We start from the raw sequence: 27,933 nt of genomic DNA, 5'->3' as shown, positions 1-27,933 counted from the left end.
AGTGTCCAAGGCCAGGCTGGACAGGCTTGGGACAGAGGAAGGTGTCCCTGCCATGGCAGGGGGTGGAATGAGAGGAGCTTTTCCAGCCCAAACTGTGGTGATTCCATGATAATTAAGCCCTATGAAGCTGTGGTCAGCATTGTGGTCAGTGCTGTGGTCAGTGCTGTGGTCAGTTTTGTGGTCAGCACTGTGGTCAATGCTGTGGTCAATGCTGTGGTCAGTTTTGTGGTTAGCACTGTGGTCATCACTGTGGTCAGTTCTGTGGCCAGTTCTGTGGTCAGTGCTCTGGTCAGTTCTGTGGTTAGCACTGTGGTCAGTGCTCTGGTCAGTGCCATGGTCAGCGCTGTGGTCAGTTCTGTGGCCAGTTCTGTGGTCAGTGCTCTGGTCAGTGCCATGGTCAGCGCTGTGGTCAGTTCTGTGGTCAGTGCTCTGGTCAGTTCTGTGGTCAGTGCTCTGGTCAGTTCTGTGGTTAGCACTGTGGTTAGCACTGTGGTTAGCACTGTGGTCAGCGCTGTGGTTAGCACTGTGGTCAGTGCTGTGGTCAGCGTGATCCCCACAATCAGGCTCTCCCCTCTCCATCGCTCTTTGGACAATCTGTCAAACCCTTTAAAGAGCCAAAGAAAATCATGAACATCCCCCCAGTGCCCTTGCAGTGCTGCCCAGCGCTCTGCTGTGTTACCACGGAGTTGTTTACCTGTCCGAGCCCAGCACATCCCTCTGGCTGCCCTGGCTGGCTCCAGACCCTGGCAGGGGGCTCGGAGACCTTGGCACGAAGTCAAAAACACCTGCGGCTTCGATTTTAGCCTGTGGAAAAAACTGTCAATTTTGTATGAGGAATTACAAGCCACGAAAGTTTTAGTAGTGTGATATTTAAACTAACAAAAGGTAGAAAAATAGAATTTTGAGATTTTTAGAATAGGGTTCAAAAAGGTACAAGATAGAAGAATTTAAGCATGTCCTAGCCTTCTTTTCCTTATTCTTGTCCTCCATGCCTTACTGTGATAGTGACACTTTTCTATTAGTTTACGGTAGAGACACACTGTCCAACATAAATCTTAAGTATTGGTACGGGAACTGTAAAAATGGCACACGTAGTTTTGAGTATATAATATAAGAGCCACCCAAGGCTCAGGGCAGATGGCCACGGCCTCCTTGCTAGCCAGAGCTCAGCAGGTCAGAGAAAGAATGTTTATAGATAAGAAGAAATAAATAACCTTGAAAACTCGACTTCACACATTCCAAACCTCTTCTTTAGCTGCTTTAGGCTAGGGAAGCAAAGACTCTTTACGATCTCTTGGGGTCACCCAGACCTTCAGAACCCCAAAAGAAATTGACATTTACCCACCTGCTCACCCACCGAGGGCCAGCCAGCCCCTTCAGTGCCCCGGGGATCCCCTCCATCCTCGGGGGGTCCCCCCACAGCCACAGCACCCCCAGAGCCCTTGGGCAGCTCCCTCGGGTGCAGCACAGCCACACTGCTGCCATCCTTCAGCAGTTCATGAATTAACTGAACTGAGGGTGAGACATGGCCTGAGGCAAGGAGAGGCTGGGGAAGGAGATGGGAGACCTGGAGAGCAAAGAGGGGGGTGCAGAGGGCACAGAGGCAGAGAGCAAATATGGGGAGAGAGAGGGCAAAGAAGCGCAAAGAGCAAACAGAGACAGACACTGGAGCCAGCTGAGAGTGACACTGAGAGAGCAGACAGCAGGGCCAGGAGAGGGATGGCAAAGAAGCACAGACAGGGCACAGAGAGAGGACAGAGAGGGCAGAGACAGACAGGAGAGCGAAGAGGAACAGAGATGGGGGATCGAGGCAGCAGAGAGGCAGTCACAGGGAGCAAAGAGGGGTGAAGGAGAGAATTCAGAGCTAACACACACACAGAGGGCACGGAGACACAGAGAGGGAGCTGAGAGGCAGAGAACAAGAAGAGCAGAGTCCATGACATCCTGTTACCTGACATCTTGTCTTGAGGCAAGGGAACCAGCTGTCCTGCCCCAGAACCCAAATCTCCTCTGCTCCTTCTGCCCTGCATCCCAGCCCACCCCACGGCAAACCTGCCAGACCCACACTCCAGCCACAACCCGTGCCCTCAGCTCTGGTGTGCCCCTGCCTGGCACCCCAAAATTCCCTGTCCATCCCTCCCAGGGACTCTTTGCAGCCTTGGTGTCCTTCCAGGCCCTGCTGCTGCTCGCCATCCTTGCCCCCATCACACAGGACTCGGTGCTTACGAAGGATTACAACACTTTTTATTCCCACGCAGCCGTTTCACAGAGTACAAACACAAGACAAGACACCAACACAGCCCCCCACACCCACCAGCACCCCAAGGCTGCTCCCCACTCTTTCACCAGGCACCCCAATGCTGCCCTGTGCCCACAGACCCCAACCCTGCTCTGACCCTCAACCCTTGCATGCCACACAAACGCAGCAGGGAATTTCACCCCTCCTTCCTCTGACTCTTGTTCCTGCCCACCAGAAAGCGCCTCTTTCCAATTATTGGCACCAGCTTGTCACCACCACAGCACAATGTCAAGATTTCCAGACCCCCATGGATGAGTTTGGCTCTCTGAACCAAACCTCAGCACCACCTCTGCTCCAGAGTCAGAGGGTGACACGGTCCCAAGGCGTCACAACATCCAGAGATGGCAATGCACTGCTCTGGCCATGACCTGTGCCCCAACACCTACCTCTGGTTGAGTCTGTGAGCTCGTAAGACCCTGGTGGCAGCTCCCAAGGACAGTGGAGACCTGCAGCTGTCCATGTGAGGGGACAGCACCTGCTCCACCCTGTCCCACCCCACCAACAGTGGTGTGGGCCACCTACAGTGCACCCCACAAGGGAGAGCCTGGGGAAAAGCTGCAAAACCCCTCCTTGAGTCCACATCAATGATGGAAAGCTGTAAAAAAACCCCAAACCCCAGTCCCACATCGCTGCTGGCAGACATCCTGCTCAGTCTCGCCGTTGCTGCCGCTGTGCCGGCTGCATGTCACCGCCGGGTCCGCGTCCCATCTCTCTCCAGGTCACGTCCCTCTGCCTCCTCGCAGCATGGCCGGGTGGGCAGCAGCGTGGCCACGGCGGGGGGGCTGTCTCCTACCCTACAAAGACTCAGGCTGACGCGAGAACAGTTTTTGGCTGGGCGGCGGGGCCGCGCCTACGAGGTCAGGTGCCGTGGAGCTGAGCGCAGCCACAGCCACAGCTGGGCCGCCAGCAGGAGGGTCACTCGGGCACGGTGCTCCCCTGAAGAGCTGGAGGCTGCCAACACAACAAGACCCACGTGAGCTGGGGCTCTGCGTGCCTCCCTCCCAGATGCCCCTCAAACCGTGCCAGGCTGGTGCCCACCCAAACGCCCGACCTCATTGCTGGGCTCCCACGCCCACTGCATTTACTCTACCCTGCCCTGTACCACGCAGGTACCATCACCTCCTGTGCAGCTGCCTGCCAGCTCTTCAGATCCTGCCAGCAGTGCCCTCACAGCGCTCAGGTGACAGGGACAGGGCACATCTGGCTCCCTGCCCTCCACACCCTTTCTGTCTGCGACACACCACACGTCCCAGCCACCTTCCCCGTGCTGCTCACCCCACAGCCCTTCGGTTTGGGGGTGTCAGCCCCCTGCTGTGCCCACCCCGACCCCGATACTTGCCCCTGCAGCTCTTGCCGTCCCCTTGCAGTGTCCCTGTCACACAGCTGCACAAAGGCCCATCCGCCTGGCTCGTGCAGATCTGCTCACAGCCTCCGTTGTCCTCGCACCAGTCTGAGCCTGGACACAAACAGCAAAGGGGGGCACCTGAGCCGTGCTCCCACAGCCTGGTCCTTGGCTGCCCGGGATGGCAGACAAATCCTCCCACCTTCCCTAGGGTCCCACACTCACGCTTCCTCCGGATAGGCCCCACTGAGAGGATCTGCTCCTTGGACTCCTCGGTGAAGGCGCTGGCCATCCTCGTGTGCTGAGGGCAGTTCTGTTTGGGGATAAACACCTCCTCTGTCACCCTCAGCCTCTGCCCAGGCCTCCTCTGTGCCCCTCCACCTGTCCCAGCTCCCTGCAAGCAGGCTCAGAGAGCACAGGTCCCAAGGTGACCTGCCGAGACAGAACATCTCCTCCTTATGCCTAGAGGGACACACAACCCTCCCATCTCACCCCTACATCTCTGGTCACCTGTCTGACACCACATCATCAGGGCTCAGTGCACTCTGGAAGAGCCCTTCAAATCAAGCATCCCCTCCCTCTGCACTCGCCCCACTCACGATTTTGCAGGAGTATTTCTCGGAGTCGCAGAGGGAGACGGCGCAGTGCAGGTGAACCTCGTCGTAGTCCCCGATGAACTTGAAGACGGTGACGTGGAAGCGACACGTCAGGGACACCCCGTTCTCCTCTATGCCAATGGTGTTGTCCTTCATGTTTTGGCACCTGTGCAAAGCACTGATGCTCAGCACCACCCTCCTGTGACTGGGACCCTCCCTGTCTCCATAAAGCCCCTCACCCCAGGTCCCACAGTGGGGTGCTTAGACCCTGCCATGGCTTGTCTGGACAAGGGTGTCATGCCCTCCCTCTGCCACCTCTCTCTGGCATTTCCAACTTCCCAAAATGCCTGTGCATGATCCATATCTCCCTGTCTCATGCAGTTAGGTACTGTCCACAGCATCATTGACAGAAGGAAAATGGTTCTCTCTGCACCTGGTACTCTGTCACACACAGGGCTTCTGGCTGTGTCCACACCAAGCAAATTAACTCCTGCTCTAACAACACTGCTCCTCACCCTTTCCAGATTTTGATCAACCATCCCACTGGCCTAAATGTCCTTGTCCCAGCTGATGCCACCACCCTTCCAGCACCAACAGACATCATGAAAACCAGCGGGGCTCGTGGTAGCTCACCCTCCCTCGATGATGAAGTAGCGCAGTTTGTCGTTGCTGTCCCGTGAGGGGGTGGCGTAGCACTTGTTCAGCATCAGGATCAAGTGGTTGGAGTCGGCCCCCACCACAAAGACCCCCACATAGAGCACGTCCCGGGTGGTGAGCACCACCTCGCCCTGCCGGTACGGGTGCTTGTAGGACGAGTTCTTGTACAGGGCCATCTTGGTGGTGAAGCTCCCTTCCTGTGTCGGCACCGTCAGGTTAATCACACTAACGATGATAAAAAACACTGGCTCAGTTGATGGAAAGGTTGTTGCCAAATTGTTGCCTTGCTTCAGAACCAGCACTGCCTCACCCGTCTGTGTAACGGGCCCTGCTCCTACCTGAGCATCGGCCGCACGACTGAATCCAGGGAGATCTTGATGTCCAGCTCATAGGCACAGGAAAACTCCACATTGATGGTCCTGTCCCGGGTGATGATGTTGCCCGTGTTGTTGGCACTCTCGATCCACACCGTGTTCTTGTACACTATGTGAGTGCTGTTGGACTGCAGAGGGACACAGGGCACTGCTTAATTCCAGCTGTCCCCACTTCCCTGCTCCTAATGAGCACCTCTAAATGAGCTGGGTGACAAGGGACCTGCTGCCCCTCCACCTCTGGCCAGAAAGGGCATGGAATGCTGGGGCTTGGAGTTGCATTCTTACTCTACAAAACCTTCTTGTGTTCTCTTTGACCCCCAGCCCATTAAAGCACCTCCCAAGCATCACTTGCACTGACCTGCCCCAACCCTGGAGTTGCAGTGGACTGTCCCACACTCCCAGCCCTGTGTGCCCCATGTCCCAGCTCACCTGCACCAAGTTGCCACAGTTGCCTTTGGTGTTGTTGATCTGGAAGGAGATGAAGTCTTCCCCTTCGATGCCAGGGCAGTGGCGGTCGTTGACCCGCACGCCCTCACGCTCAAAGCCCAGCTGGAACAGCTTGCACTTTGAAATGGACACCTCCATTTGGGCGGCCTTGCAGGTCACCTCCGCATCAATGATGTCGTGGGTGGCTGGAGAAGAAGATGACACAACTTCAGATCACCACAAATGACCTCTTGGCACTTCTTTCCACCACCAGAAATGGGCTGGGATCATCTCCTGTGGTGTGCTCTGCCCATCCTACACTCCTGCTGCTCCAAAGTGCTCCCAAACCAGAGATGCCCATAACGTGCACCCCAGAAAAGCTGTTCCCTGCTCCCTGCTCCCCACCTGAACTGTGCATGGTCAGGGAAACCCATCTTGGCAGAGGTCACAGCCCTCGGCACGTCCCTTCCCAAAGCCCCTGCGGCATAACGGCCCAAGGTGGAGCTCGGCACTGACCCCACAGCCAGGAGCAGAGGACTCACTGTTCCCATAGGGCGGGGGCTCGATGCAGCCGCACAGCTCCCCGCCGTTGTCCAGCTCGCAGGTGCGGTTGGGGCAGTCGGCGCCCACGCAGGGATCTTCCACCACTCCTGCTAAACAGCACAAGACACAGCACAAACACAACCTTTACCCTCAGTCTGTGGGGCAGCCACCTCTAGCCCCTCTCCCCAGTGGGACATGGCTCCCCTTGACCTGAACAGCCCCAGTTCTCTTACAGCAATTCTCCTTCTCGATCCACTCGGTGCCCAGGATGCCGAAGGTCCTGCAGGCCTCTCCGTAGGCAGCCAGCGAGCCGCACAGCTGGACCTTCTTGTGGTTGTAGCAGCCATCCAAAAAGCAGGACTCGTAAAAAGGCAGCGGGTCCAGGAGACCGTAGCAGGGCTGGAAGAAGCCTTTCATGTCGGTCAGCTTCAGGCAGTAGCTGTCACTCTGCAGCTCCTGGATCTGCACGTTGTCGCAGGAGGCGGCGTACTGCGAGTACTGCAGCTCGTTGCAGCTGTGGGCACCGGACACGTCGTGGGGGCTCCTTTCATGGCCAGCCCTGCTCCCATTCCCGCTCCCACCTGGTGGGAAAGGGCTGGCTGTCCACTCACCTCTTCTGCATGCCGTTGGTTTTCCAGCTCTGTGCCAGCACCACGCTGCTGACGGCCGGCTTGCCCCGCAGCGTGGCGTAGTCGTCGGTGCGGTCGCCGTTGAAGTTGCCACAGAGGCCGCACACCTTGTTCTGCAGCCGCTCCCCGATGGTGATTTTGATGACATTGAAGCCGTTGTAGCGGATCTGGATGTCGGGGCTGGAGTCAATGACCAGGAAGCCCTCCTGGCTGAAGATCTTGGTGGACAGCCCCGTGACGAAGGGGATGCTCACGAGGCTTCCGTTCACCTAGCACAAGAGAAGGACACAAAGCTGATGTCCCTCCTATATCCTCTGCCTACAGATGTGGGCGTGAGCCTCTCATAAAAGATTCGGCTGCTTCCCACTATTCCAGCTGTGAAAACATTGACAGTAGTCTGGGGCCCTTGTGGAGACCATTGTGCAGCCTGGACTGCCACCCACCATCCCCTCCCAGCCCCACTCTGGAGGGGCTGGACACCCCTGACGAGACCTCACCTTGACAGTGTTCCTGTCACTGATGAGGATCTGCTCCTCGTTGATGTAGAAGTACACGGGGGAGATGATGGTGAGGTTGGGCGAGGACCACTTGTCGAAGTTGATGATGAGCTGGAAGGAGAAGTCGGGCAGCTTCTGGCAGATGGTGGAGAGGACGAAGGCGCAGTTGGCGGGGAAGCGGAGGAAGGCGCCGTCGAAGGTGCGGAAGACGCCGCCGCCGGCCGCCAGGCAGAAGGAGCTGCGGGTGCTGAAGCAGCCGCGGACGCCGTTGCGCAGCGCGCACTCCTCGTCCGACTTGCAGTGCCGGGGGTCGCACTGGATCAGGTTGCGCCGGAAGCAGCGGCACCGCCGGGTGCAGTCCCCACTCCAGAAGAGCTGCTTGGGCTGAAAGATGGACCCATCACCGGCTGCCCCGTCAGCCCAGAGGATGTCTGGGACAAGGTCACGCAACAAGCACGAGCAGGAAACAAGGGCAGAGGAAAGGGTGCGAAGACCACGCTGGCAGCTTGCACCTACCTTGCAACATCTCTGCTAGCCACACTCAAATTTGCACTGCCACCACAACCTCCCTCACCTCTTGTGCACACACAAAGCCACAATGCTTAACACCTCCTTGGCTCTTTTTTGCATTCTGCCAGCCCAACCCATCTGCAAGGAAGCCCATATGACAGTACCCCAAAACTGGCTCCTCATGCAGCAAAGGCATCTGACACAGAACAGTCTCACTGACATAAAATACAAGCCACTGTGATATGACCAATGCTATCAGCACAGGACTCTGCTGCTTCAAACTCCTCAGTGACATCAGTAGCTACAAAAAAGCAAATTTCATGTGAAACACTAAATCTACGATGTGTGAATACCTAGCACAATGTGATCATACAATACTGGACTTTGGCACCCATCGAAGAGTTTTCCCAGTCACCACCTTCTCTCCATTGCACCTCCACCAGCTCCCTCCTGTGCTTGACACCCAGGTCACCTTCACCCAACAACTGCATGATGGATTTTTGTGGGTATTCTCAGCTCAGTCAGAGAGAAAGAGAAAGGTTTTCTAACCAGGCGAGAGCCTGGGAAGCAGTTGGAAAAGAATGTAAATAATTCTCTAATCTACCTTGTTATTCACATTGTTTATAGATAGGTTCTGCTACTGTGCATCATTCACTGCACACCAATGGTGGGGGATGTTTTTACTCTAAGACCAATGAAATTAGTCTTCTCAATGTTCTCTATATATAGAGCAGTACATTTGAAATAAAGAGAGTTCATTTTCTTTGCCTTCTGATGTGGAGTTCTCTGTTCCTGTCCTGCTCAACGGCGTCAGATTTTTGGAAGAAAGGCTTCCAATGCAGCACACCATGGAAGGACATCCCTCAACTCTCTAGCCCTGCTACCAGCCCAGCCTGACTGTCATCCCCACTCAAACTCTGCCCAGAAACATCATCCAGAGGGAGGGAGCAGACCCCAAGAGCTGCGTACCTCGTAGTATTTGCCGTCAGAGTAGCAGCCACAGTTGTGGGGCAGGATGCAGCTCTTGCCGTTGAGGACATAGCCAGGGTCACACTGGCAGCCCTCCACGCAGTAGTGGCTGCAGTCGCTCTTCAGCCGGATGGCAGCACATCGGGGCTGGCACAGGGACACGCAGCTCTCGTAGTGGCTGTTGGGGGGACAGCTGACAGCTGAGCAGGGGACAAAACAGACACAGATTAGCTCCATGGACACCACCAACCTGGCTCCCCACCAGGGACTGATTCAGACCTGTCATGCATGGTGCCGGTCTGTGGCCTCACCACCCTGTGGGAGCGGGGCCCCTGAGCCATAAGCTTGCTTGTTAGAAGGGAAAAACGGCACAAATTTAATTTTCAGTCTCGTTAGCAAGGACAATTACTTCCCATCTGATTTGCCAGACAGATTGGCTGCCAGGGACGCATGCGGTGCCCGTCCTCAGGAGGCTGATTGAACAGCACATCGTCATCTTATTGACAAGGGGCTGCAGCTTCATTAGAGCAAACACACACTGCTGGCATTGAGGCTGACTGACACAATCCCTGGTTAACAGTGGGGGATGGCTGATGCCTTCTGAGCTTGAGGCTTTCCATTTTCCATCCCTGTCCCTTCTGAGCTTGAGGCTTTCCATTTTCCATCCCTATACCTTTTCAGCTTGGGACTTTCCATTTTCCATCCCTATACCTTCTGAGCTTGAGGCTTCTCCTTTCCATCCATGTCCCTTCTGAACCTGAGGCTTACCCTTTTCCATCCCTGTACCTTCTGACCTTGAGAATTCCCCTTTTCCATTCCTGCTCCTGCTGTACCACATGCAGCTTGTGACAACTCCAGGAGAATTTGGTGTCCCAGACTTCACCCACTTCACCCAGCAAGCGTGGGAGGGATTGGCTGCCAGGCCATTGGCCTCCCCCTCCCTGGCACCCCAGGAAAAGAAGGACCTGGAGGCAGGGTGGCACTTACAGCACGAGGTGAAGTTCCTCCAGCCAGTGATGGCAATGCCCTGAGTCTGGCACGTGCTGGCATAGTTTTGCAGCCAGCTGCAGGCTGTCTGCATGGCCCCCCCATCCACACAGGTGTCAAAGAGGCAGTTCTTGTAGAAGAAACCGGGATTGATCTTGCTGTGGCACTTGGCAAAGACGCCACTTTGGCTGGGGATGAGGCTGCAGAGCTGCTGGGGCTTCCAGAATCCTTCGACCTTGCCGCAGGCCGGGCAGCGGTCGCCGCAGCCCACGCGGCAGAACGCGTCCCGCTTGGCCCAGCTCTGCACAAAGTCACTGATGCTGGTGGCCGGCGTGCCCCCTGCGGCCACCAGGTCGTCCTCAGGGTTGCCGTTGTAGCGGCCGCAGAGGCCGTAGGTGAGGTTCTGGAAGCCCCGTGGGATGGTGACAGACAGGAAGGTCTTCCAGTCGTACACCACCTTCAGCCCGAAGTCGGTCTCCACCACGATGTGGAAACCAAAGGCGAAGATGTTCACTTTGCCCTGGCCCAGCTTCAGGGGCAAGTAGAGACGCTCGTCATTGATCTGCAGGGAGGAAACAAGGCACACTGTGAGGGAGAATGGTGGTGGGAGCCGCCACAGAAGGACACAAATGAGAGTGGCTTGGCATTCTCAGAGAAAGGTCCCTGCTGACCTCGCCTCCGCAGCCAAAACAGAAATCCTCTCCTAAAGATGTGCCTGGCAGCACCCTAGGATGAGCCCAAGCATGACGTGACCTGCAGAAAACCTTGCAAGGCATAAGGCCTCCTGTCCAGGGTTTTGCTGCACAGTCTGGGACTCACACCTGCAGAAATAATCACAGCACTCATGGCCCTGCACTCACCAGCACAGTGTATTTGTAGGCTCGGTGGATGACAATCTTGTAATTAAAGACCTCCACTTCCACCTGCTTCACCCACAGCGCCAGAGAGGTGTCCCGGTCCTCATTTTTGGCCGTGACAGTGAACGCCGGGAACGTGTCCGAGCGCTCCACCCTGGGCCGGGAGATGGTGGTGCACAGCACCAGCTCACAGCTGCTCTGGAAGTCGAAGGAGTAGCCATCAAAAGTCAGGTAGTGCCCATAGCCCGAGATGATGCAGGAGGCATCGGTGCGGACGTGGCAGTAGTAGAGGCCGTTCTCCTCCAGGCAATACTCGTCGTCCTTGCAGGACACATTCTCGCAGTACACGCTGTTGTCCGAGCCGTTGCAGTAGCACAGGAAGTGGCAGGAGATGTCCATCCAGAAGGTCTGGTTGGTGGCCAGCTGCCGGCCCTCGAAGTTGCAGCCGCACTCGCGGCGGGGGATGCAGCGGGTGCCGCGCAGGGCGAAGCCCTCGTCGCACTGGCAGCCCTCCGAGCAGGTGTCCCGGCACACGGGGCCCGAGGCCAGGCTCTCGCAGGTCTCCACGCAGCTCATGCACTCCTCAAAGTGGCTGTTCTCCGGGCAGGAGAGAGCTGCAGGGTTGGCAAACACAGAGCCTGAGCCCCCAGCTTCGACAGCACGGGGTGAGGAACAGGCAAAAAGCAGGTGGTGATGGATTCAGGGGAAAAGGGGAAACAGTCCCAGCATCTTGTGGCCACTGGCTCATCCCATCCCCTTTGCAACCCCTTCTCCCCTCAGCCATCACCTCCCTCACATCTCAGCCCTGTCCTGCCATGTGCCAAACATCACCTCCTCCTGTTATTTCCCAAACAAACACCTCCCTGAAACCTCTGAGGCAGAGACAGGCACAGCCTCCCCACCATCTACTTCCACAATTGGGATTTTTCACATTTGCTTCTGAATTATGAATGTTCTCCCATCCACAGCAAGTTTACAGCGACAGCTAAAAACCAGCGTTATTCAAATTATCCTCTGGTGGTGGCGTACGGCACCGCCAGACACCATCTGTGGCTCTGGAATGCTCCTACAGTGCCCCATAAAACTTCTGCTGCCTCCTGAAATGCCACCCTGAAAGAGCTTCCCTGGGAAATCTCTCTGTGCTGGCACCAGAAAGCACTGCCTGTGATTCCAGCATCCCACACGAAAAGCTGTTCCGCCTCTGCACGCCCACAAATCCCCACCAAAAAGACTCTGCCCGGGTTTGGTTGGCTCCAAACTCCCTTCTCCCCATCCTGGGTGATGAAGAGCTTTGGTGGACTCACGGCAGAAGCTGTGGCTCCTCCACTGGCCGATGTCCACGTCGGCGTTCTTGCAGGCGCTGGTGTAGCGTGCCACCGAGTCACACAGCTCCGACACGTTGCCCCCGCTCTGGCACAGGCGGAAGAGGCACGTCCTGTAGTAGGCTGAGACGTTGACCACGCTGTGGCACTCCAGGAAGGAGCTGTTGGTGGGGTCGTTGATGATGCCGCAGCTCGAGCGGCTCCTGTAGGACTTGAGCAGCTCCGAGTCGTTGTTGCAAGCCATGAGCAGGTCCCCGCACTCGCCGTTGCAGATCTCGTCAAAGGTGGTCCAGCTCTCCAGGAAGAGCTCCAGGTTGTCCGTGAACTTGCCCTTGGGCAGGCAGAACTCGTCGGTGGCGTTGTCGTTGAAGAGGCCGCAGAGGCCCCCGGTGCAGTTGAAGTAGGAGGTGGAGAGGCGGATCTCCAGGAGGCCGGAGTCGTAGTAGCTGATGGCCAGGAGCCCCTCGGACTCCATCACGGTGCTGTTGCCAGTCCGGTAGATTTCCAGGCGCCCAGAGGGGTGGAAATAGGGCAGCTCCACATCATAACCATTCACCTACAAGGAACAAGGTGGAGAGGCTTCAGGGAGGGTGACGTGGCTTAGCCCAACCACACTGTGCACATTAAACACTTCCTGACCCAGGCCCTCCTTCCAAGGTCCACAGCCTCCTCCGAGTGAGGGCAGGGCATACAGCTGTACCTTTTGGGTTTGCCCCACAAAAAGCAATTTTTCTTCCAGGGAAAAGCAAGTTGCAGGAGAAGGAGGAGACAGGAAAGCTTCCTCAGCAAACAGAAGGAGCAGTGCTGTGGCAACAACTTCACAGGCACCCAAAGGGCCTCCACATGATGGTTCAAGTGTCTCTGTGGTGTCCACAGCCACAGACCCATAATCTCCACTACATCACACCACAAGCCACCACCTCCCACCTGTCCCTGGGCAGCACCTTTACCTTAATGTCTGACAGCCTGGTGCCTCCAATCTTCACCTCTTGGCCGGCCGCCTGGACTCGCACGACGCGCGGCCCGTTGGGAGCGGAGCCGACCTTCTTCTGGTTGATGTCCACCTCAATGAAGTCTGACCTCTCTGGGCAGGTCTTGAGCAGCGTGTAGGACTGTTCCAGCGGGTAGGGGAAGGTGATGCCATCAAAGGTCTGCAGCACCTGGTCCTGCCCCACCAAACACACGGTCTCCCGCTTTGGGTAGCACCCCCGGTAGCCGTTCTCGATGGTGCAGATCTCTCCCTCGGGGCAGGTGGTGTTGAAGCACCTGGCCTCCCCGCCAGCCTCGCAGTGGCACTGCACAGTGCAGTCTGGTGACGCCCAGAAGGACTCCCCGACGGTGTAATAGCGGCCGTTCACGTCACAGCCGCAGCCCTGCACGGGGACGCAGCGGTCGGCGCTGAGGACGTGGCCCTCGGGGCACTCGCAGCCCTCGGTGCAGGGGGAGGCGCAGGCCAGCGGGGCCGTGAGGTCTGAGCAGGTGGCAGGGCAGCTGCTGGCACACACCGAGTACTGGCTGAGCTCCGGGCACTGCACGGCCGCCGCTGTGGGCGCAGAGGGGTGACAAACAGAAGGGCCACGTTACAGCACGGTTCAGGGTCAGCTGCCACCCTCTCACTGACCACAGCAGAGACAACACAGTGTGACCCATGAACCCCTCAGTGGTAGGATTGGCCCCTCCATTTCCCTCACAGGCCTCCCTGGCCAGTCCTGGGCTTCTCCAAAATAGCCCCAAGAACCACTGAGTCGTCCACAGCTATTTAAGGCCACAAGGATGGTGGACTGACCAACCAGTCCCCATTTCAGTCCAACCTCCAACTCTCCTCATGGCAGCTGATGACCCTCAGAGCAATCCGGAGCTCCCACCTCATGCCTGACTTGTGCCACGCTTTTGCCAGAGCAAGGGTGTGATGCCATGGAGAGGAGGGACCCATCAGTTCCCTCCCAACTCCCTCCACTCCAGCCAATCCCCTCCCTTGGATTTCCTCCCCCTCCTGTCACGTACTCCTGGGCACACAGGCAAACCCCTGGCATTGCCCCCCTCCTCCCAAACACTCACCGCATCCCGTCTGGCTCCTCCACTCTCCCACCGCGATGCCCAGTGCCTGGCACACGGTGGCATACGCCTGGATGGCCTGGCACAGCCCGGTGCCATTGTCCTTGGCGCTGCAGAGGTCGTAGACACAGCTGTGGATGAAGGCGGTGGGATCCACGACAGAGCCACACTCCCAGAGGGGCCCCCCGCTCTTGTTGATGAAGCCGCAGTACTCGGGGGTGAAATACAGAGCCTCGGTGGCGGCGTCGCAGAGGCTGCAGTTCTCCAGGCAGCCCGTGGAGCACCTGCGCTCGGGATGTGGCACCTGCCAGCTCTCGCCCAGGTCCGGCACGGATGTGGCCACCCGCCCGTCTGAGCGCAGGACGTCGTCCTCGGGGTCTTTGTTGTAATTGCCGCACAGCCCGCACGTGGCGTTGATGTACGAGCCCGGCACGGACACGGAGGCATAGTGCTGTCCATCGTAGGTCACCAGCAGGCCAAAGTCAGTCTCCAGGGCAGTGGACAGCCCGCTTTGGTAGACCTTGATTGCACCCAGTTCCAAGGAGATGGGCAGGGACACCACCAGGTCATCCACCTGCGGGGACAACACCCGGCGGCTGAGCCAGCGCGTGGAACAGCAGAGCCCTCGTGCTGGGACGCAGACAGGACAGCCCTGTTGTGGGGTCCTGGGGGAGGGACATGCGCAGAAGGACAGCTATTGGTAAGCTGCAGGCACTTTGTGTCACCTGTGCCCATTCCCCAGGACACACGAGGCCCAGAAGTGCCATCCCACACTCTCCATCCCACACTGCTGCCACCTCAGAGGAGCTGACCTGGCAAGTTCTCCCCTTCCAGCAGAACTCTTACCTTTGCCTTCCCAAAGCCGCCCTTGGGGAGAACAATCTTGTGTGAGTAGACCTCCACATAAATATCCCTCAGCCAGGAGACGGAGGAGCCGCCTCGGTTCTCATTCTTGGCCTCCACGTTGAAGTAGGGCAGCTGGGAGCCTGGCCAGCACTGCCTGGCGAGGAGGTAGGAGCAGGAACCCTGGAAGTGAAAGAGGAAGCCGTCGAAGGTGTGGTAATGTGGATCTCCGAACACCACGCAGGTGCTGCTCTCCACCGGCACGCACTGGAAGAATTTGGTCTTCGTCTCACACGCCTCGAAGGGGCCACAAGCCATGTCCTGGCAGAGGATCTCATTGTTGAAGTCCAGGCAGCGACACTTGGTGGTGCAGTTGGCGTTGTCCCAAAAGATCTCCCCTTGACGGAGAAACTGTCCTAGAAAGACAGAAAGGGAAAAACCCACGCTACATCACTTCTTGAAACAGAAACACACTCTGAGGGCACCCTCAGGGGGGTCTGCTGGTCCTGTGATGGAGACCACCACCACCGTGTCCTGCTGCTGGGCTTCTCAGCTGCTTTCTTTGTGCAAACTCCCAGCAAGAGCCGCTCAGCAAACCCCAAGTTTCATTTCTAATGTGTGGTGCATCCTTTTTGAGTCCTGCCCACGCCACGAGTCCCTGGAACGCTGCGAGTGCTGTCACAAATCCAGGGTCAGTGCTGCAACACGCAGGCTGGAAAACTTGAAGGTTATTCCACGCATTTTGGACACCCACCACTCTGGTTCTTCTTCAGTATTGCAGGGCACGGGAGGCATTTGTGCTGTTTTCCCAAAGGAAAAGCCCCATTTGGAGGCAGCTTCCAGCCCTTTTGCTGCACTTGCACCATCCTCCAGCTTTGCTGGCACTTCCACAGTTCCCCTGTTCACATAACTCTGCTGGTCAAAAAGTCACTCTGTCATCAGCAGCCCCAGGAGCAATTTACTCCCATTCAGGAAGAGCTCATAGTAGTTACTACGCCAAAGAGCTGTTGATAAGCAACTTCCACCCCACACACGAGCCCCAGCAGGGTGCTGAGTGATCTCACAGCCCCAGACAGCACCAGAGAGGGAGCGGGTTTGGCTGGTGAGAGACAGGAGAGGCAGGAAGAAGGCTGGAGAACAAGGGCGGCAAGTCCCCGTGAGAGTTTCTCTCCCCTCCATGTGGACATTTTTCACACTCCTCCGGCGCGTGGCTTCTGCCATGCGCTGCCTGAGTTTACCTCTCCTAAACTTTTTGTTCTCTTCCCTGCCTTCTAAAAAAAAAAAAAACAAAAAACAAAAAAAAAAAAACAAACAAAAAAAACCCACAAACAAACAAAAAAAAACACAAAACAAAACAAAAAAACCAACAACAACAACAAAAAAAACAAACAAAAAAAAACAAAAACAAAAAAAAAAAAACAAACAACACAACCTATTTTCTGCTTCCCCGCAACAAATGTCTCCTCTTGGCAAAGGCCCACGCTCCAGCCATCCTGGTGTGGGGAGTTTGGGAAAGGGATGTCATTTGGATCCAACACCTCATGCTGCATCTCCTGTCGTGGAGGGCAATCAGCCATTCACTGTGAAATTTAAATCCAGTAGCGGGATCTACTCGCACTCCTCTTGTCACCTGAAGAGCTGAGACTGCTTTCCAGCTTCTCTGCAAAGTTCAGCTTTTCTTCCTGGAGTCAGCAGCTGGAAAATGCTGGAGCAGTTGGACCCAAAACTCTGCTGGAGCTGCAAGAGCCTTGGAATCTCTCATGGACCTTGAGAGGTCCTAAACTAGGACATAAAGAAGCCACATGTCTCCCGTGTCTGTCAGCAAATGACAATCCCCTCTTGCTGGAAAGACTCCTGGAGCACAGTGGGTGCTCCTGACAGTTTTATTTGTCAAATGGAAATGCAATAATCTTTCAGCAGCAGAGCCCCTGTGCAGCCCGTGTGTGCATCGATGAATCCCTTTATGGCCCCGTGCTGTCAGTGACAGGCACAGACTCTGTAACTGCTGCAGACACAAGACATTTGTCCTGCCTGCGAAACCTGCTGTTCCTCCTGCACTAACAAGGGAAATGGCACCACAAGATCAGCTTCCCTAATTTATGGGCAGGAGGAAATTGCTGTCCCCAGGTCTTTCCTGTTGCCACCAATTATCGCAGGAACTCGGAGATGTGCAAGGACTGAACCCTCTCTTGTGCTTCTGGCCCTGCAGCTGCAGCTCATGGGGACACCCTGGCAAAAGCAGAGTTCATGTAGCACCCCAACAGCATCACCTTTTGATACACTGCACCCCAAAATTTGGGGACAAGCAATGCCATTTCTCCCTTACCTCTCAGGCTGCAGCCGTTGGCCGGGTCTATTTCTCTGCCATCTATTTTGAAAGCCCAACGCCCCGGGACATTTACGTTGGTTGTTTCCTCAATATTGACAATGTCTGGGGTTCTGGAGCCTGGGATGCTGAAAAAGTTGGTGAGATTTCCACCATTGAAGCCAGCCTAAACCAGAGAGAGAGCAAATTCCATCACCCATCTTGGCAATGGGAAAGCCATGCTGCATTTCCTCACTTCTCTGTTCCCCCTGAGTACATCTTCTTTAGTTTTAACAGCTCTTTCTGGAGATTTCTATTTTCAGGTAGTCTAAATTTCTGTTTTCAGGTAGTCTGGATGTGAATGAAAAGCTAAACAGGCACTACAAGCAGAAGGGATGTGTATTCACAGCTTTATGTTTGTATAGATACATATATATGTACATATAAATCTAAGGGTGTGTGAACTGAGTGGACAAAATAAAGTGGGGGAGCAATGTAGGGAGAGATAAAGTGAGGAAGCAATGTGGGGGTACAGGATTCCTGCATTCCTTATGCAGCAATGTCCCCCTCCTCAGGCAGAGGGACCGGCTGTGGCACTGCTGCCAGCACCAAATTTTGGAGTGCTCATCCCACCGTGCCCAGCAGTTGGGTATGCTAAGGGACTCAGTGGCCTGAGCAAGCATGGATGCTTTGGAAAAGCCATAGGCAGGCATCCAAGAGCTCATCAGGGATGGGGATTCGGGAACAAGAGCCTCACCTGAGCCATCACCCCGCCGAGCCCAGTGAGGGGGTCCCCTCCGCTGGCTGTGCCCGTGGTCCAGCTGATTTCGTGGTAGTTAAACAAGGCAAAGGATGATATCCCATCTGTGATCAGGACAGCCTGGAACGTGTTCACCTGTGGAAAACCACGGGCACATTCACAGGTGGTACTGCTTTTCTCCTGCCCTTCTCCCACATCGATGTCTGGCCCGGGTGAGCCTCACAGTGACGAGTAGAAGTGGAATGAGACCCAAAATACATTTGTTCTTGCTGCCACAGCTCCAGCAGCTCCCATTCTGCTCCTTCCTCCAGCTGAGAGCATGTGAAGACCATTTCTGATCCAAGGGAACACCAATAGATGGCAGCATGAGAATAAGCTGATGGGGAAGGAGCAGCGGGCAGGATTTGGTGGTTGTGATCTGTTATCTCCCATTACCCTGTCTTAGCTTTCTTCCTGCATTATCTTTCCCGGTTCCCTTCCACATTCATATCCTACAACGCTGCTGAGGGTGGATTACATCCAAGCCAGCCATGTATATCCTGCACTTTGCTGGCTGCCAAATCCCCTCCCTACCTGCTAAATCCTCTGCTCTTGTTCTTCCTTTCACTTGAAATGACTCTGCATTTCCAGCCCCACAAACTCCAGGCACATTCCAGCCAGGATCCAGGTGGGAAGAGCCCATCTTCCCTTTTAGGGATGTGCAGAAAGACAGAAGCAGCTCCTTCCCTTGAGATATCCCCTCCATCCCTGCAGATCCAGCAGCAGAGCTCGGCACTGGCAGCTCAGTCAGTCACTTCCCTCAGCTCCCTGCATTTTCCTGTCCTTCCCATCCCTGCCCTGGGACCATGCCATGAGAGCAGCTCCTCCTGCCTCTGAGCAAGCAGGATTTTAGCAGGGCACCCAGTGTGGGCTGCCTCTCTTTTAACTAATGCAGAGCAACCCTTCGAGCCTGGCTGCCTGGGCAGTGCACACTGGGGAGGAAGCCACAGCCACAGAAACAATTCCCAGCTGATTGGGAAAGCCCACGGATCCAGCCATTTCCCACTGGGAAGCATCAGGGCTTTTCCTGCCAGGAGCCCTGAGCACTGCAAGCAGTGGGTGGCTGCTGGAGGAAGGGGAGGGCTGGGGGTCACTTGGCACCACGTTCCATCCCCTTGGAGCAAACCCACTGGCTCTGAGGATGCCTCAGAGGGGAGCCCAGGGCTGCCTGCACGCCACAGGGGATGTCACTTCCAAGGAAACGAGGCTCCTGCCAGGAGAACTCTGGAACACGGAGGCGAAGCAGCTCTGGGAGCTGCCAGGAGAGAGAGGGAGAGGCGTGAGCAGAGCTGCCTCTCAGCAGCTGCAAATGGCACAGTTCACACCAGGGCAGGCAGGGCAGGGAGTAAAGCAGAGCCACGTCCACTCCTCATCCTTTCCCTGGTATTCTTTCTCCTGCTCCTGGTTTCCTCTTGCTCACCTTTGCCAAGCCCTTGGCCGTGCTGGGAGGTCACAGACATGTCACACATAAGGGCAGTGCCACTTGGAGAGTGCCACAACAGCTTTTCCATGCTCAGGAGCCTCTGGGAGGGTGGCAGGAGGTGAATCTTACACCTCGCTCTCCTCATGAAGAGCACCTCCATCAACCCCCAAAATTCCCCTCTTTGGAGCTCCTGGCCATGGAGCATTCTCTCTGTCCATCTCTCAGAAAATGAACCTATTTGCTCAGGTGACATCTCCAGGCAGCAACTGCAGCGTCCCTGAGGCCACATTCCCAAATTTTCTGCAGCTTTTCTGCACTGCGATGAAACTCCTGCTTAAGTTGCATGGTGCTATTCCTCGTGCCAACCCCGAGCCCTGGCTGCTGCTGAGCAGGAAGGCTGCTCTAAAGCAAAATAAATTGCATTGTGTTGCAAATGTAATTCTTCAGGCAATACACAGATCTCTATATTGCTTGCTGTCTGAAAATATATATATATAAATATATATATATATATATATATGTGGGGGTTTTTCTGCAAGTGCTGCCAGGACTGGCAAAAAATATGCATCAAATCTCAAGCTTCTTTAACAAATGGAAAAGAGCTGAACTGTTTATCAGAGCCAGCTTCTCGAGACAGGAGAAGCTGGGTTTTGGCACTCACAGCACACAGGCTAATCCTGAACAACCCAGACGATAGCTGGGATCCCTCACTTGCTATTCAAGAACGGCTTGGGGCAGCCTGGTCTAGAGGAAGGAGTCCCTGCCCATGGCAGGGGGTGGAATGAGGTGATCTTTTCCAACCCAAACCACTCTGATTCTGTCTTCACCCCAAGCTCCAGCACAGCCCCTACCAGCAGTCCAGCACGGACCTCCCGACATCAGCTGCAGTCACAGCTCACAAATTCACCAGATATTTAAAAGCTGTCCGTGCCCTGACAAACATCCCACCGCCATCCCCCTCCCGTGAGATGCAGCTCACACATTTAGGGCCATGTGACGTGGCCAAGTCATTAGTGTGACTCTGAGCAGCGTGATCAATCTCCCATGCAGGCAGGGAGCTGCCATCAGAAACATCTGAATTTGTATGCAAGAAATGCATTATGATCAAGCCAAAAAGTCCTAATTGGTGTCAGAGCCTTGCTTAGATGCTGCAAACACTGAGGAGGAGATGTTTTCCCTGGAGATCTGAAAGCAGGGAGCGAGGTTCCTACAGGCTCCCAGGGGAGAGAATGAAAGGACCGTGGTGCTCCTCTGCCCAGAAGAGAACTGGGGAGCAGGAACACAAAGTGTCTCACTCAATTTTACACACAGATGATGAAGAACACTTCCATCAACCCCCAAAATTCCCTTCTTTGGAGGGGACAAGACATAAAATAAAATACTCCCCTCTTTACAGAGTGTTGTCCATTTAAGAGTTTTTACAGATCCCAGACATTTTACAGTTTGTGTCCAATTGTGGCAAATAGCAAGAAATTAGTACAGAGACAGCAGACAAAGAATGCTCTGTATGGGCACCAGTGTCAAAGGCATCAGAATTTCCTGTCAGGCACAATTGTTCATTGCAAGAACAGCTATTGACCATTTCTAGCCATGCCTACATAACACATCCACACTTCCCTTCGAGGACTACATGGACAGCACTTAAAGGGTGAAACATTTGCTGAAAGTGTCACATTTAATACTGGGATTCATCTGAGGAGGGAGGAGCCTACATCTTCTTGTTAGAATCAGTTGGACAGGCAGGAAGAATGTTACTGTGGCAGGCCAAGTGATGTGATCAGAAATAAACCCAGTTTTTATCTTAATTTTAAATTTAATAGCCATTCCTAAGATCTTCCATAGGTTTAAACTCTTAAAAGGGTGTTTAGAGAAACACTCCCTTTCAAAGAAAATTCATTTGAACTTAGTATTACAATTCATCTCTTTTTCCTGTTCAGCCAGTGAAACATTTATCTGTTTCCAGCTGTCATCTGTGAACTGCAGGATTGTCTAATAACGCCGCTTGCGAATTCCCCTTTGTTGTTGGCTGCATACGAAGGAAATAATCATTTTCCTAAAAGCAAGCCCTGAGCATTACAGCAAGACATAAAACACACCCACGAGAAGCCACTTACGGGCGTCGTGCTGCTTCCCCCGTAGAACGTCACCTCCTCCCAGGTGACGATGAAGACCCAGAGGGCAGAGAAGGAGGCCATGTCCCTGAAGTGCCTGCGGATGTCCCTGGAGGCCCTGCGGAGCAGCTCTGGCTCCGTGCTCTCCCGGTAGTAGATCTCCCCGCGGATGCCGTTGTGCACGTCGGCCCAGAAGGGCGCCACGAAGGCGCGGCCGTCGGTCAGCGGGAAGGCCTCGGGCGTGAACTGGCTGACCAGGGCGTTGAAGGAGATCACGCCGTTGTTGTTGACCTGTGTGGAGACCCCCACGGTGTCTGAGCAAAGGTGGTTTAGCAGAGTAAGTCAGCACAGAGAGGCTGGTTTGGCAGGAAATGTGGGGAGAGGGGGTTTGGGTTTATGCACGGACAGAGGGTGAGCAGCCCGAGCATGATTCAGCTTCATCCTACCCATGGTGGCCAAGACCTGGTGCAGGAAGCCCCAAAATCCTGAAAATTTGGCAGGAAATATGAGGAGAGAGAGTTTGGGTTTATGCACGGACAGAGGGTGAGCAGCCCGAGCATGACTCAGCTTCATCATACCCATGGTGGCCAAGACCTGGTGCAGGAAGTCCCAAAATCCTGAAAATTTGGCAGGAAGTGTGAGGAGAGAGGGTTTGGGTTTATGTACAGACAGAGGGTGAGCATCCCGAGCATGATTCAGTTTCATCCTACCCATGGTGGCCAAGACCTGGTGCAGGAAGCCCCAAAACCCTGAAAATTCTTCAAAATAGGGTTCTACAGGGAAGGCACCCATCAGAGCAGGATGGCACCCAAACCTACTGAGGCACGGCTCCTGGGATTGCTGAGCTTTTGGAGAGCAGCTCTGCAGCACGGAGGGATGTGGAAGATGGTGACACAGGAAAAAACTGCCTTTGGCTTTGTCCCCTGTGACAGATCCTGGGGCTCCCCAAGAGCAGGGAGGTGCCACCTCAGCCTCCCCAGAGTCTGCTGAAGATGCTCCCCGAAACAACATTTTTACACAGAACAGACCACAAACGTCACTGCTGCCCTGGATGCTGGAATCCCCCACCCACACCAGGGTTTGGAATGGGATTCTGCTTTCCCAGAGCTGCTGTGCACAAACACCACCTGGACAATGGATGAGTCTTTGCCTCTCTTCTGATCCCACAGAGACCACAAAAGCTGGGATGTGGCACAGTCACGCTGACTTAGGCCCTGTCTAAGGTTTAGGTGAGCTCAGGTGACCCCTCTCAGCCCAGCCCTGGTGTCCCCTTAGCCAGGCTTTTGCTGTGCCTTCACCTGGGAGCAGCAGCAGCCTGTCCTTGTCTGGGCCCCCCACAAATCTGCTTCCCCTTTTCCCCCCTGCAGGTCCTGCATGTTCTTGTTTCTTGTCATGGAGCAGGAATAATGTCCCTTGTGTCAAGCCCTTCGCTTTGCTGTGCCATTTAATCACCCACAAAGAAAATTTATTGCCTTTTAGATTCCTTTCCTATGAACATTATCCCATTAAATATACCTTTGACTTTCTTAATCATAAAACCTATCAGTTCATGAAATCTAAGAACTTGTCAGGTAGCTGCTAATAAATCTTCCAATTCCTGATGACAGGCAGAGCGTGTTTAAAATGCAGCCAATAATGGCAAGGAAAAGGATGAAGGGAAGGTCTGCTTTCTCCACTTACATAAATGCTTCTGTACGGGGCTCCAAAAAAGATGAATGGCACAGAGATCTTGATTTCAGGGGAGCTGCCATCATCGACTTTGGGGGTTTTGGTGTCGTTCTGCCAGTATGGATACAGGCTTGCCATGGTGTGAGCTGGAAGGAGAGGGAGAAGAGTCCTGAGGGCAGGGTCAGGACAGTCCAGATTTCAGAGAGGCCACAAAAAACAGCACCAAACCCCAACATCAGCAGCCAAAGGGTGCCTGAAGCCAGGGCAGAGCTGCTGGCTGTGGGACTGGCTTTAGGACAGGCTCGGGAGCAAAAGCATCATGCAGGTTAGTCAGGGCACAGCAGTGACCACAAGCTGCCCCACAGCTGCAGTTTTTCCTCCCCTGGGACTGTGGCCAAGTCAAACCCCCTAAGTCTTGGCCTCACAGGAGGACAGCAGGTCCATGCCCTGCTGCAGGATGGGCAGGACTGGCTGCTCCACACGCTGAGGTGCTCAGGGGAGCAAGCAGCACCAATTCCACCCCCAGAGCCACGTTCCTGGCAGTGCCCACCTTCCTCCTGCCTGCTCCTCCCCTGCCAGGGCTCCTGGCCCGGCTGACAGCCTGAGGGGTCACGGCTGCTCCGACATTTCCCAGCAAAATTCAGTTTCCTGCTAAAAGGCACTGCCAGTGAACATAATTGTCTCTCCCAAAAGTACTTCAGAAGATGGTTTTGACACATTTCGGCCTGCTGCTTTTTTTTTACCAGCCTAAAATCCATCAGCTTGAGGCACGAGCAGCCACTTCAGGCCCCAGGGCACACTTCCCTTCTTGTCCCAGCCAGGCTTCTGCTGCCATTTCATGTCCTGCTCCTCCAGTCAGCTCCTCACAGAGCAAATGGGGATTTTTCTGGGTTTGCCTCCCCCTTCTCCCCTCTTTGATGCAGGAAAGCCTCACGACATTCAATCTGGGATGACAGAGCCCCCCGGGCTTGGAACAATCCCATCTCTGTTCACCTGGATTCAGGACACGCTTTCATTTCCAGGACCCTGAGCTCTTGGGGGGTCTCCAGGCTGCTTTTTATTCCCATGGACACTCAAGGGGCTCTCCTTGATGCCCAACTCTGAGGATGCTGCATGCTGGGCATGAAGGAGTCACTGACTGACCCTTCCCAGGCTCCAAATTTCCCTGGGAAAAGGGAGATAAGGGGAAATCTGGCCTAACCCACTGGCATCCTGATTGCCTAAGACATTGGTGTGCCCTGAGCGCCCTGTTGGACATAGGGGAGGTGGCATTGATGGTGCACAAGTTGTAGCTCTGTTTTCACAGACATATCCAAAGGGCCACAGAAAAATTCCTCCTGCCAGGCAATAAAATAAATAATTTCACAGCTGTTACACACCTGATGAGTTATCACAGCCAAGGCACAGCGACAGGACATGGATTTTATTCCGTTTTTAAACAGGAGGCTCAGCAGACATTCCTCAATTCTTCTTTAGCTCTGCTAGTGCCACACTACCATACCTGCTCAGCAGCACTAACACAGAAATTTTCCAAACTCCTGCTTCCTCTGGAATGCTCCAGGTGCACACAGAGCCATACAAATTATAAACACAAGCAACCCTCAGGATTCTCAGTCCCTCCTTTGGGAAACACTGAGGTCACTCTGGTTCTTGTCCTTGCTCCAGCCAAGGAGCTGGGGGTGTTTCCCAAACCCTCTGGGGTGTTTCCCAAACCCTCTGGGGTGTTTCCCAAGCCCTCTGGGGTCTCTGGGCACAGTCCAGCTGGGCAATATTTTCCTGCTGGGAGATACTCACCTCGCTGCTGTGCTGTTATCACCAAAAGGGCCACCCAGGCTCCCAGAAATGATCTCTTGTTCATCCTACAGGAAGGAGACAAACCCAGCCATGCATCACATTGGTAGGAAAACTCATCCTTGAGGGGGTTCCCGAAGCTGCCTGACTGCTGCTGGCACGTGGATGTTTCAGAGCTTCAGGTGAGGTCCCTCACCTGCCAGGCTGCCCTGAAACGTCTGGTGATGACAGCAAATCAGTGCCAAAGGAAGCCCAGAAACACCTGGAAGAGCTCATTTCATGTTTGGGAGCTGTGAACAGCCACAGCTCTCCGTGTGCTCCTTATTCTTCTGAGCAATTCCTGGTCCACTTAGAGCAGGGATGGCCACTCCTGGCTGATCCCAGGAGGAGCAGCTCTGCTCCAGGCAGCCGAGCTGTGATGAGCTCTCATGGTCCAGGAGCTTCAATTTCAGCTAATCCTGTGCCCTGGCTACCACCACAACCATCACTCAGGGGGCTGGATGAGCGTGGAAGGAGCACAAACATTTACACAGCTGGGCAGCTCCTTGTACAGGAATCAATGAGAGACAGAGAGAGCGCAGATCCAAAATGAAAGCGAAATCCTGTGCCAGCTCTAATTCCTTCTGTGCCTAATGCAATTTGTTACTCGTTATTAATCCAACAGAAAATATTGCTAAAACACCTGCTTTGATTTCTTCGCCCGTCGATTGCGCTCGTTCCGCACGGGCAGGGCTCAGGGAGAGCTCCCAGGAAGGTCTGGGATTCTCCCAGAGTGCTGGGAAGGGATGTGGGAGCTTCCCACACCAGCTGTGTGCACAGCCTGGGTGTCAACAGCAGCCTCCCCACCCTGCCAGCCTTAAAAATCTCCCTGAAAGCCCAGCATCTCTTTGTGTTCTCCCCATGGATCTGTTTTTATGGAAAATGTTTTATGTTTTTATGGAAAATGTGGATCTACAGATGCAACTGCTTCTAATGCCACAGAGCACAGGATTACGGGGGGAACATCCCATCATTTATCCCACATCACTCCCATTACTCGGAGAGTTTGGAACACAGTGGAAGGAAAGTTCTTTGCTCACATCAACACGAGCACATTCTCCATGGGGAAAAGTTCATTCCACCAAGGAAAAGTTTTAGCACACTCCCTGTGTTGGAAAGGTGGAAGGAGAGTGGCAGAATTTGGTGTAGATTGTAAATCAGAGTCTCATTAGCAGAGGCCAGCAGAGAGTGACCAGTGGGGACTGTGGCAGTGCGGGGATAAGAGCAAAGCAGGACAGACAGCAAAGAACACGCTACTGAACACATCCCATCCAAAAATACAATTTTTTAGGTATGGAAAAAAAAATTACCAACCTGTTTGTAGACTAGAGGAGCAATCAGGTCTGAAATTTTAGACCAGTCTTGGTAGAGCAGGGTGAAATCCTATGTCAAGGGAGAATGCATGCCCGTCCTGCCATGCCAATTATTGCTGATGGCTGAAACGATGGCTCAGTCCTTTGCTCTCCCAATTGAAAACTCCGTTTTCCTCAATGCTCTTCCAGGGCTGGAGCAGTGTTGAGTTGCAATCACAACTGTTGTTCCTCTGTTGATAACCAGCAGGCTAATCTGGAGATCAAATTCTGGCCTGGAGAGGGAGAGAAGCCTCTTTCTTCCCCAAAAGCTCACCCCCTTCAGGTGGATTCAGATGGAAATGCCAGAGAGACAGAGCTGGGCTCGCAGCTCTGCTGCTCAGGGAACAGAAAACCCAACCCTCAGAAGAACCGAGCCCCTTCCTCCTTTGTGTAAAGGGGAAAAAAAAAAGCGCCCATCTATATAAAGTTACAGGATTAGCATTAAACAGTGCTAGGCTTAAAGCGCCGTTCAAAGGCACTGCCCTGAAGTTTCCATGGAGTTGCTTTGCCATCCAAGTCCTGCTTTTTTACAGGTGGAAAAGGAAAAACTCATCCAGTCCAGCCCACAGAAGGTTTCCTTGCTGTTCCCGTTTCCACCCTCTCTGGTGCTGGTGGGGAGCTTCACTGGGGGACTGCTGTGAGCGTTATTATCATTTTCACTCATACAGCTGCAATTTGCACAGGGATTTTCCCTGCCTCTGGCACCTGGGCTGGCCACAGCCCTACATTTGAGTCCAATCTGTACCCCAGAAAAGATTTCAGCTGCTTTGAGTTGATTCGTATCCATGTTGGATGGGAGGGAGAGCTGGAACAGCAGCCAAGGGGTGAAGGATCCATCTGCAGAGCTACATTAGAGCTGATTTTTCATCCTGCAGCAAGGCTCAGGTGAGACAGGCACTGCTCCAACCCCAGCAGTGGGAAAACAGCCTGAGCTTGGCTGATTTTCCCCTCTGCCATTTGGGGTGGGAGCCTTTTATTCCCTATTTTCCCTGCTAGGAGGTCTTAATTCCTCTTGTCCTCCCCGCCCTTTGTCAGGAACAGAGAGGAGACAGGAATGCCAGCAGCCCAACAAGAAGCCCTGACTTTTTTCCCCTGGGTGCTCCTGGCAGTGTGTTCAGCAAGTTTTCCCCAAAAAGCTGTCTCTTACCTCAGCAGTCTCTCCTAGCACATCAGGGCACCAGGCAGCTCACTGCCTCCACAGCAAATTCCAGAATTTGCTCTCCCTCCATCCTCCAAGCGTGGCCTTGATAGCAGGAATCTTTCATTTTTAAATTTATTTTTACTTTTTTTCTAAGCCAACAGCTATTTTAGGAGGGCAGGGACTGACTGATATTCCAGGGGCAGATTACTTCCAGCCTGTATCCCAGCTCTTCCCTTCCCTCCCATACATTTTAAACACAACCAGCTCCAGGAAAATCAATTGATTCTCCTCATTCTGTTTTGTAACAATGAGAAAACTGGTGAAAATAGGTTTCCCTCTGCTCCTTTGTCAGTTTAATATTCTGGTCCTGTTTGTCCTGGGCAAGTGAACGCTGATGA

At 54.3% G+C, this 27,933-nt stretch overlaps 1 protein-coding gene across 2 annotated transcripts; it reads right to left on the bottom strand.

Moving 5' to 3' along the window:
- TECTA (tectorin alpha) lies at nucleotides 1-27,699 on the bottom strand. Of its 2 annotated transcripts, XM_053997217.1 has the most exons (24): nucleotides 26,357-27,699; nucleotides 25,007-25,071; nucleotides 23,225-23,358; nucleotides 21,548-21,835; nucleotides 17,969-18,106; nucleotides 17,233-17,398; nucleotides 14,910-15,322; nucleotides 14,067-14,637; nucleotides 12,959-13,551; nucleotides 11,991-12,564; nucleotides 10,690-11,300; nucleotides 9,830-10,391; nucleotides 8,843-9,042; nucleotides 7,364-7,747; nucleotides 6,849-7,135; nucleotides 6,471-6,751; nucleotides 6,237-6,347; nucleotides 5,698-5,900; nucleotides 5,233-5,396; nucleotides 4,871-5,119; nucleotides 4,241-4,403; nucleotides 3,867-3,954; nucleotides 3,639-3,755; nucleotides 1-3,250 (listed from the first exon to the last, which is right to left on the bottom strand). In XM_053997217.1, the coding sequence occupies exons 2-24, from the start codon at nucleotides 25,068-25,070 to the stop codon at nucleotides 3,150-3,152; spliced, it is 6,462 nt and encodes a 2,153-aa protein (XP_053853192.1). In that variant the 5' UTR covers nucleotide 25,071; nucleotides 26,357-27,699; the 3' UTR covers nucleotides 1-3,149. The 2 variants fall into 2 exon arrangements, with proteins under 2 accessions (XP_053853192.1, XP_053853193.1); XM_053997218.1 differs by lacking the exon at nucleotides 26,357-27,699 and having other exon boundaries at nucleotides 25,007-25,180.
- Between the last annotated feature and the right edge of the window lie 234 nt (nucleotides 27,700-27,933).

Source organism: Vidua macroura, chromosome 22 (genome assembly GCF_024509145.1).
Source record: "Vidua macroura isolate BioBank_ID:100142 chromosome 22, ASM2450914v1, whole genome shotgun sequence".
Lineage (NCBI taxonomy): Eukaryota > Metazoa > Chordata > Aves > Passeriformes > Viduidae > Vidua > Vidua macroura.
This window is presented reverse-complemented; position numbering and strand designations above follow the sequence as displayed.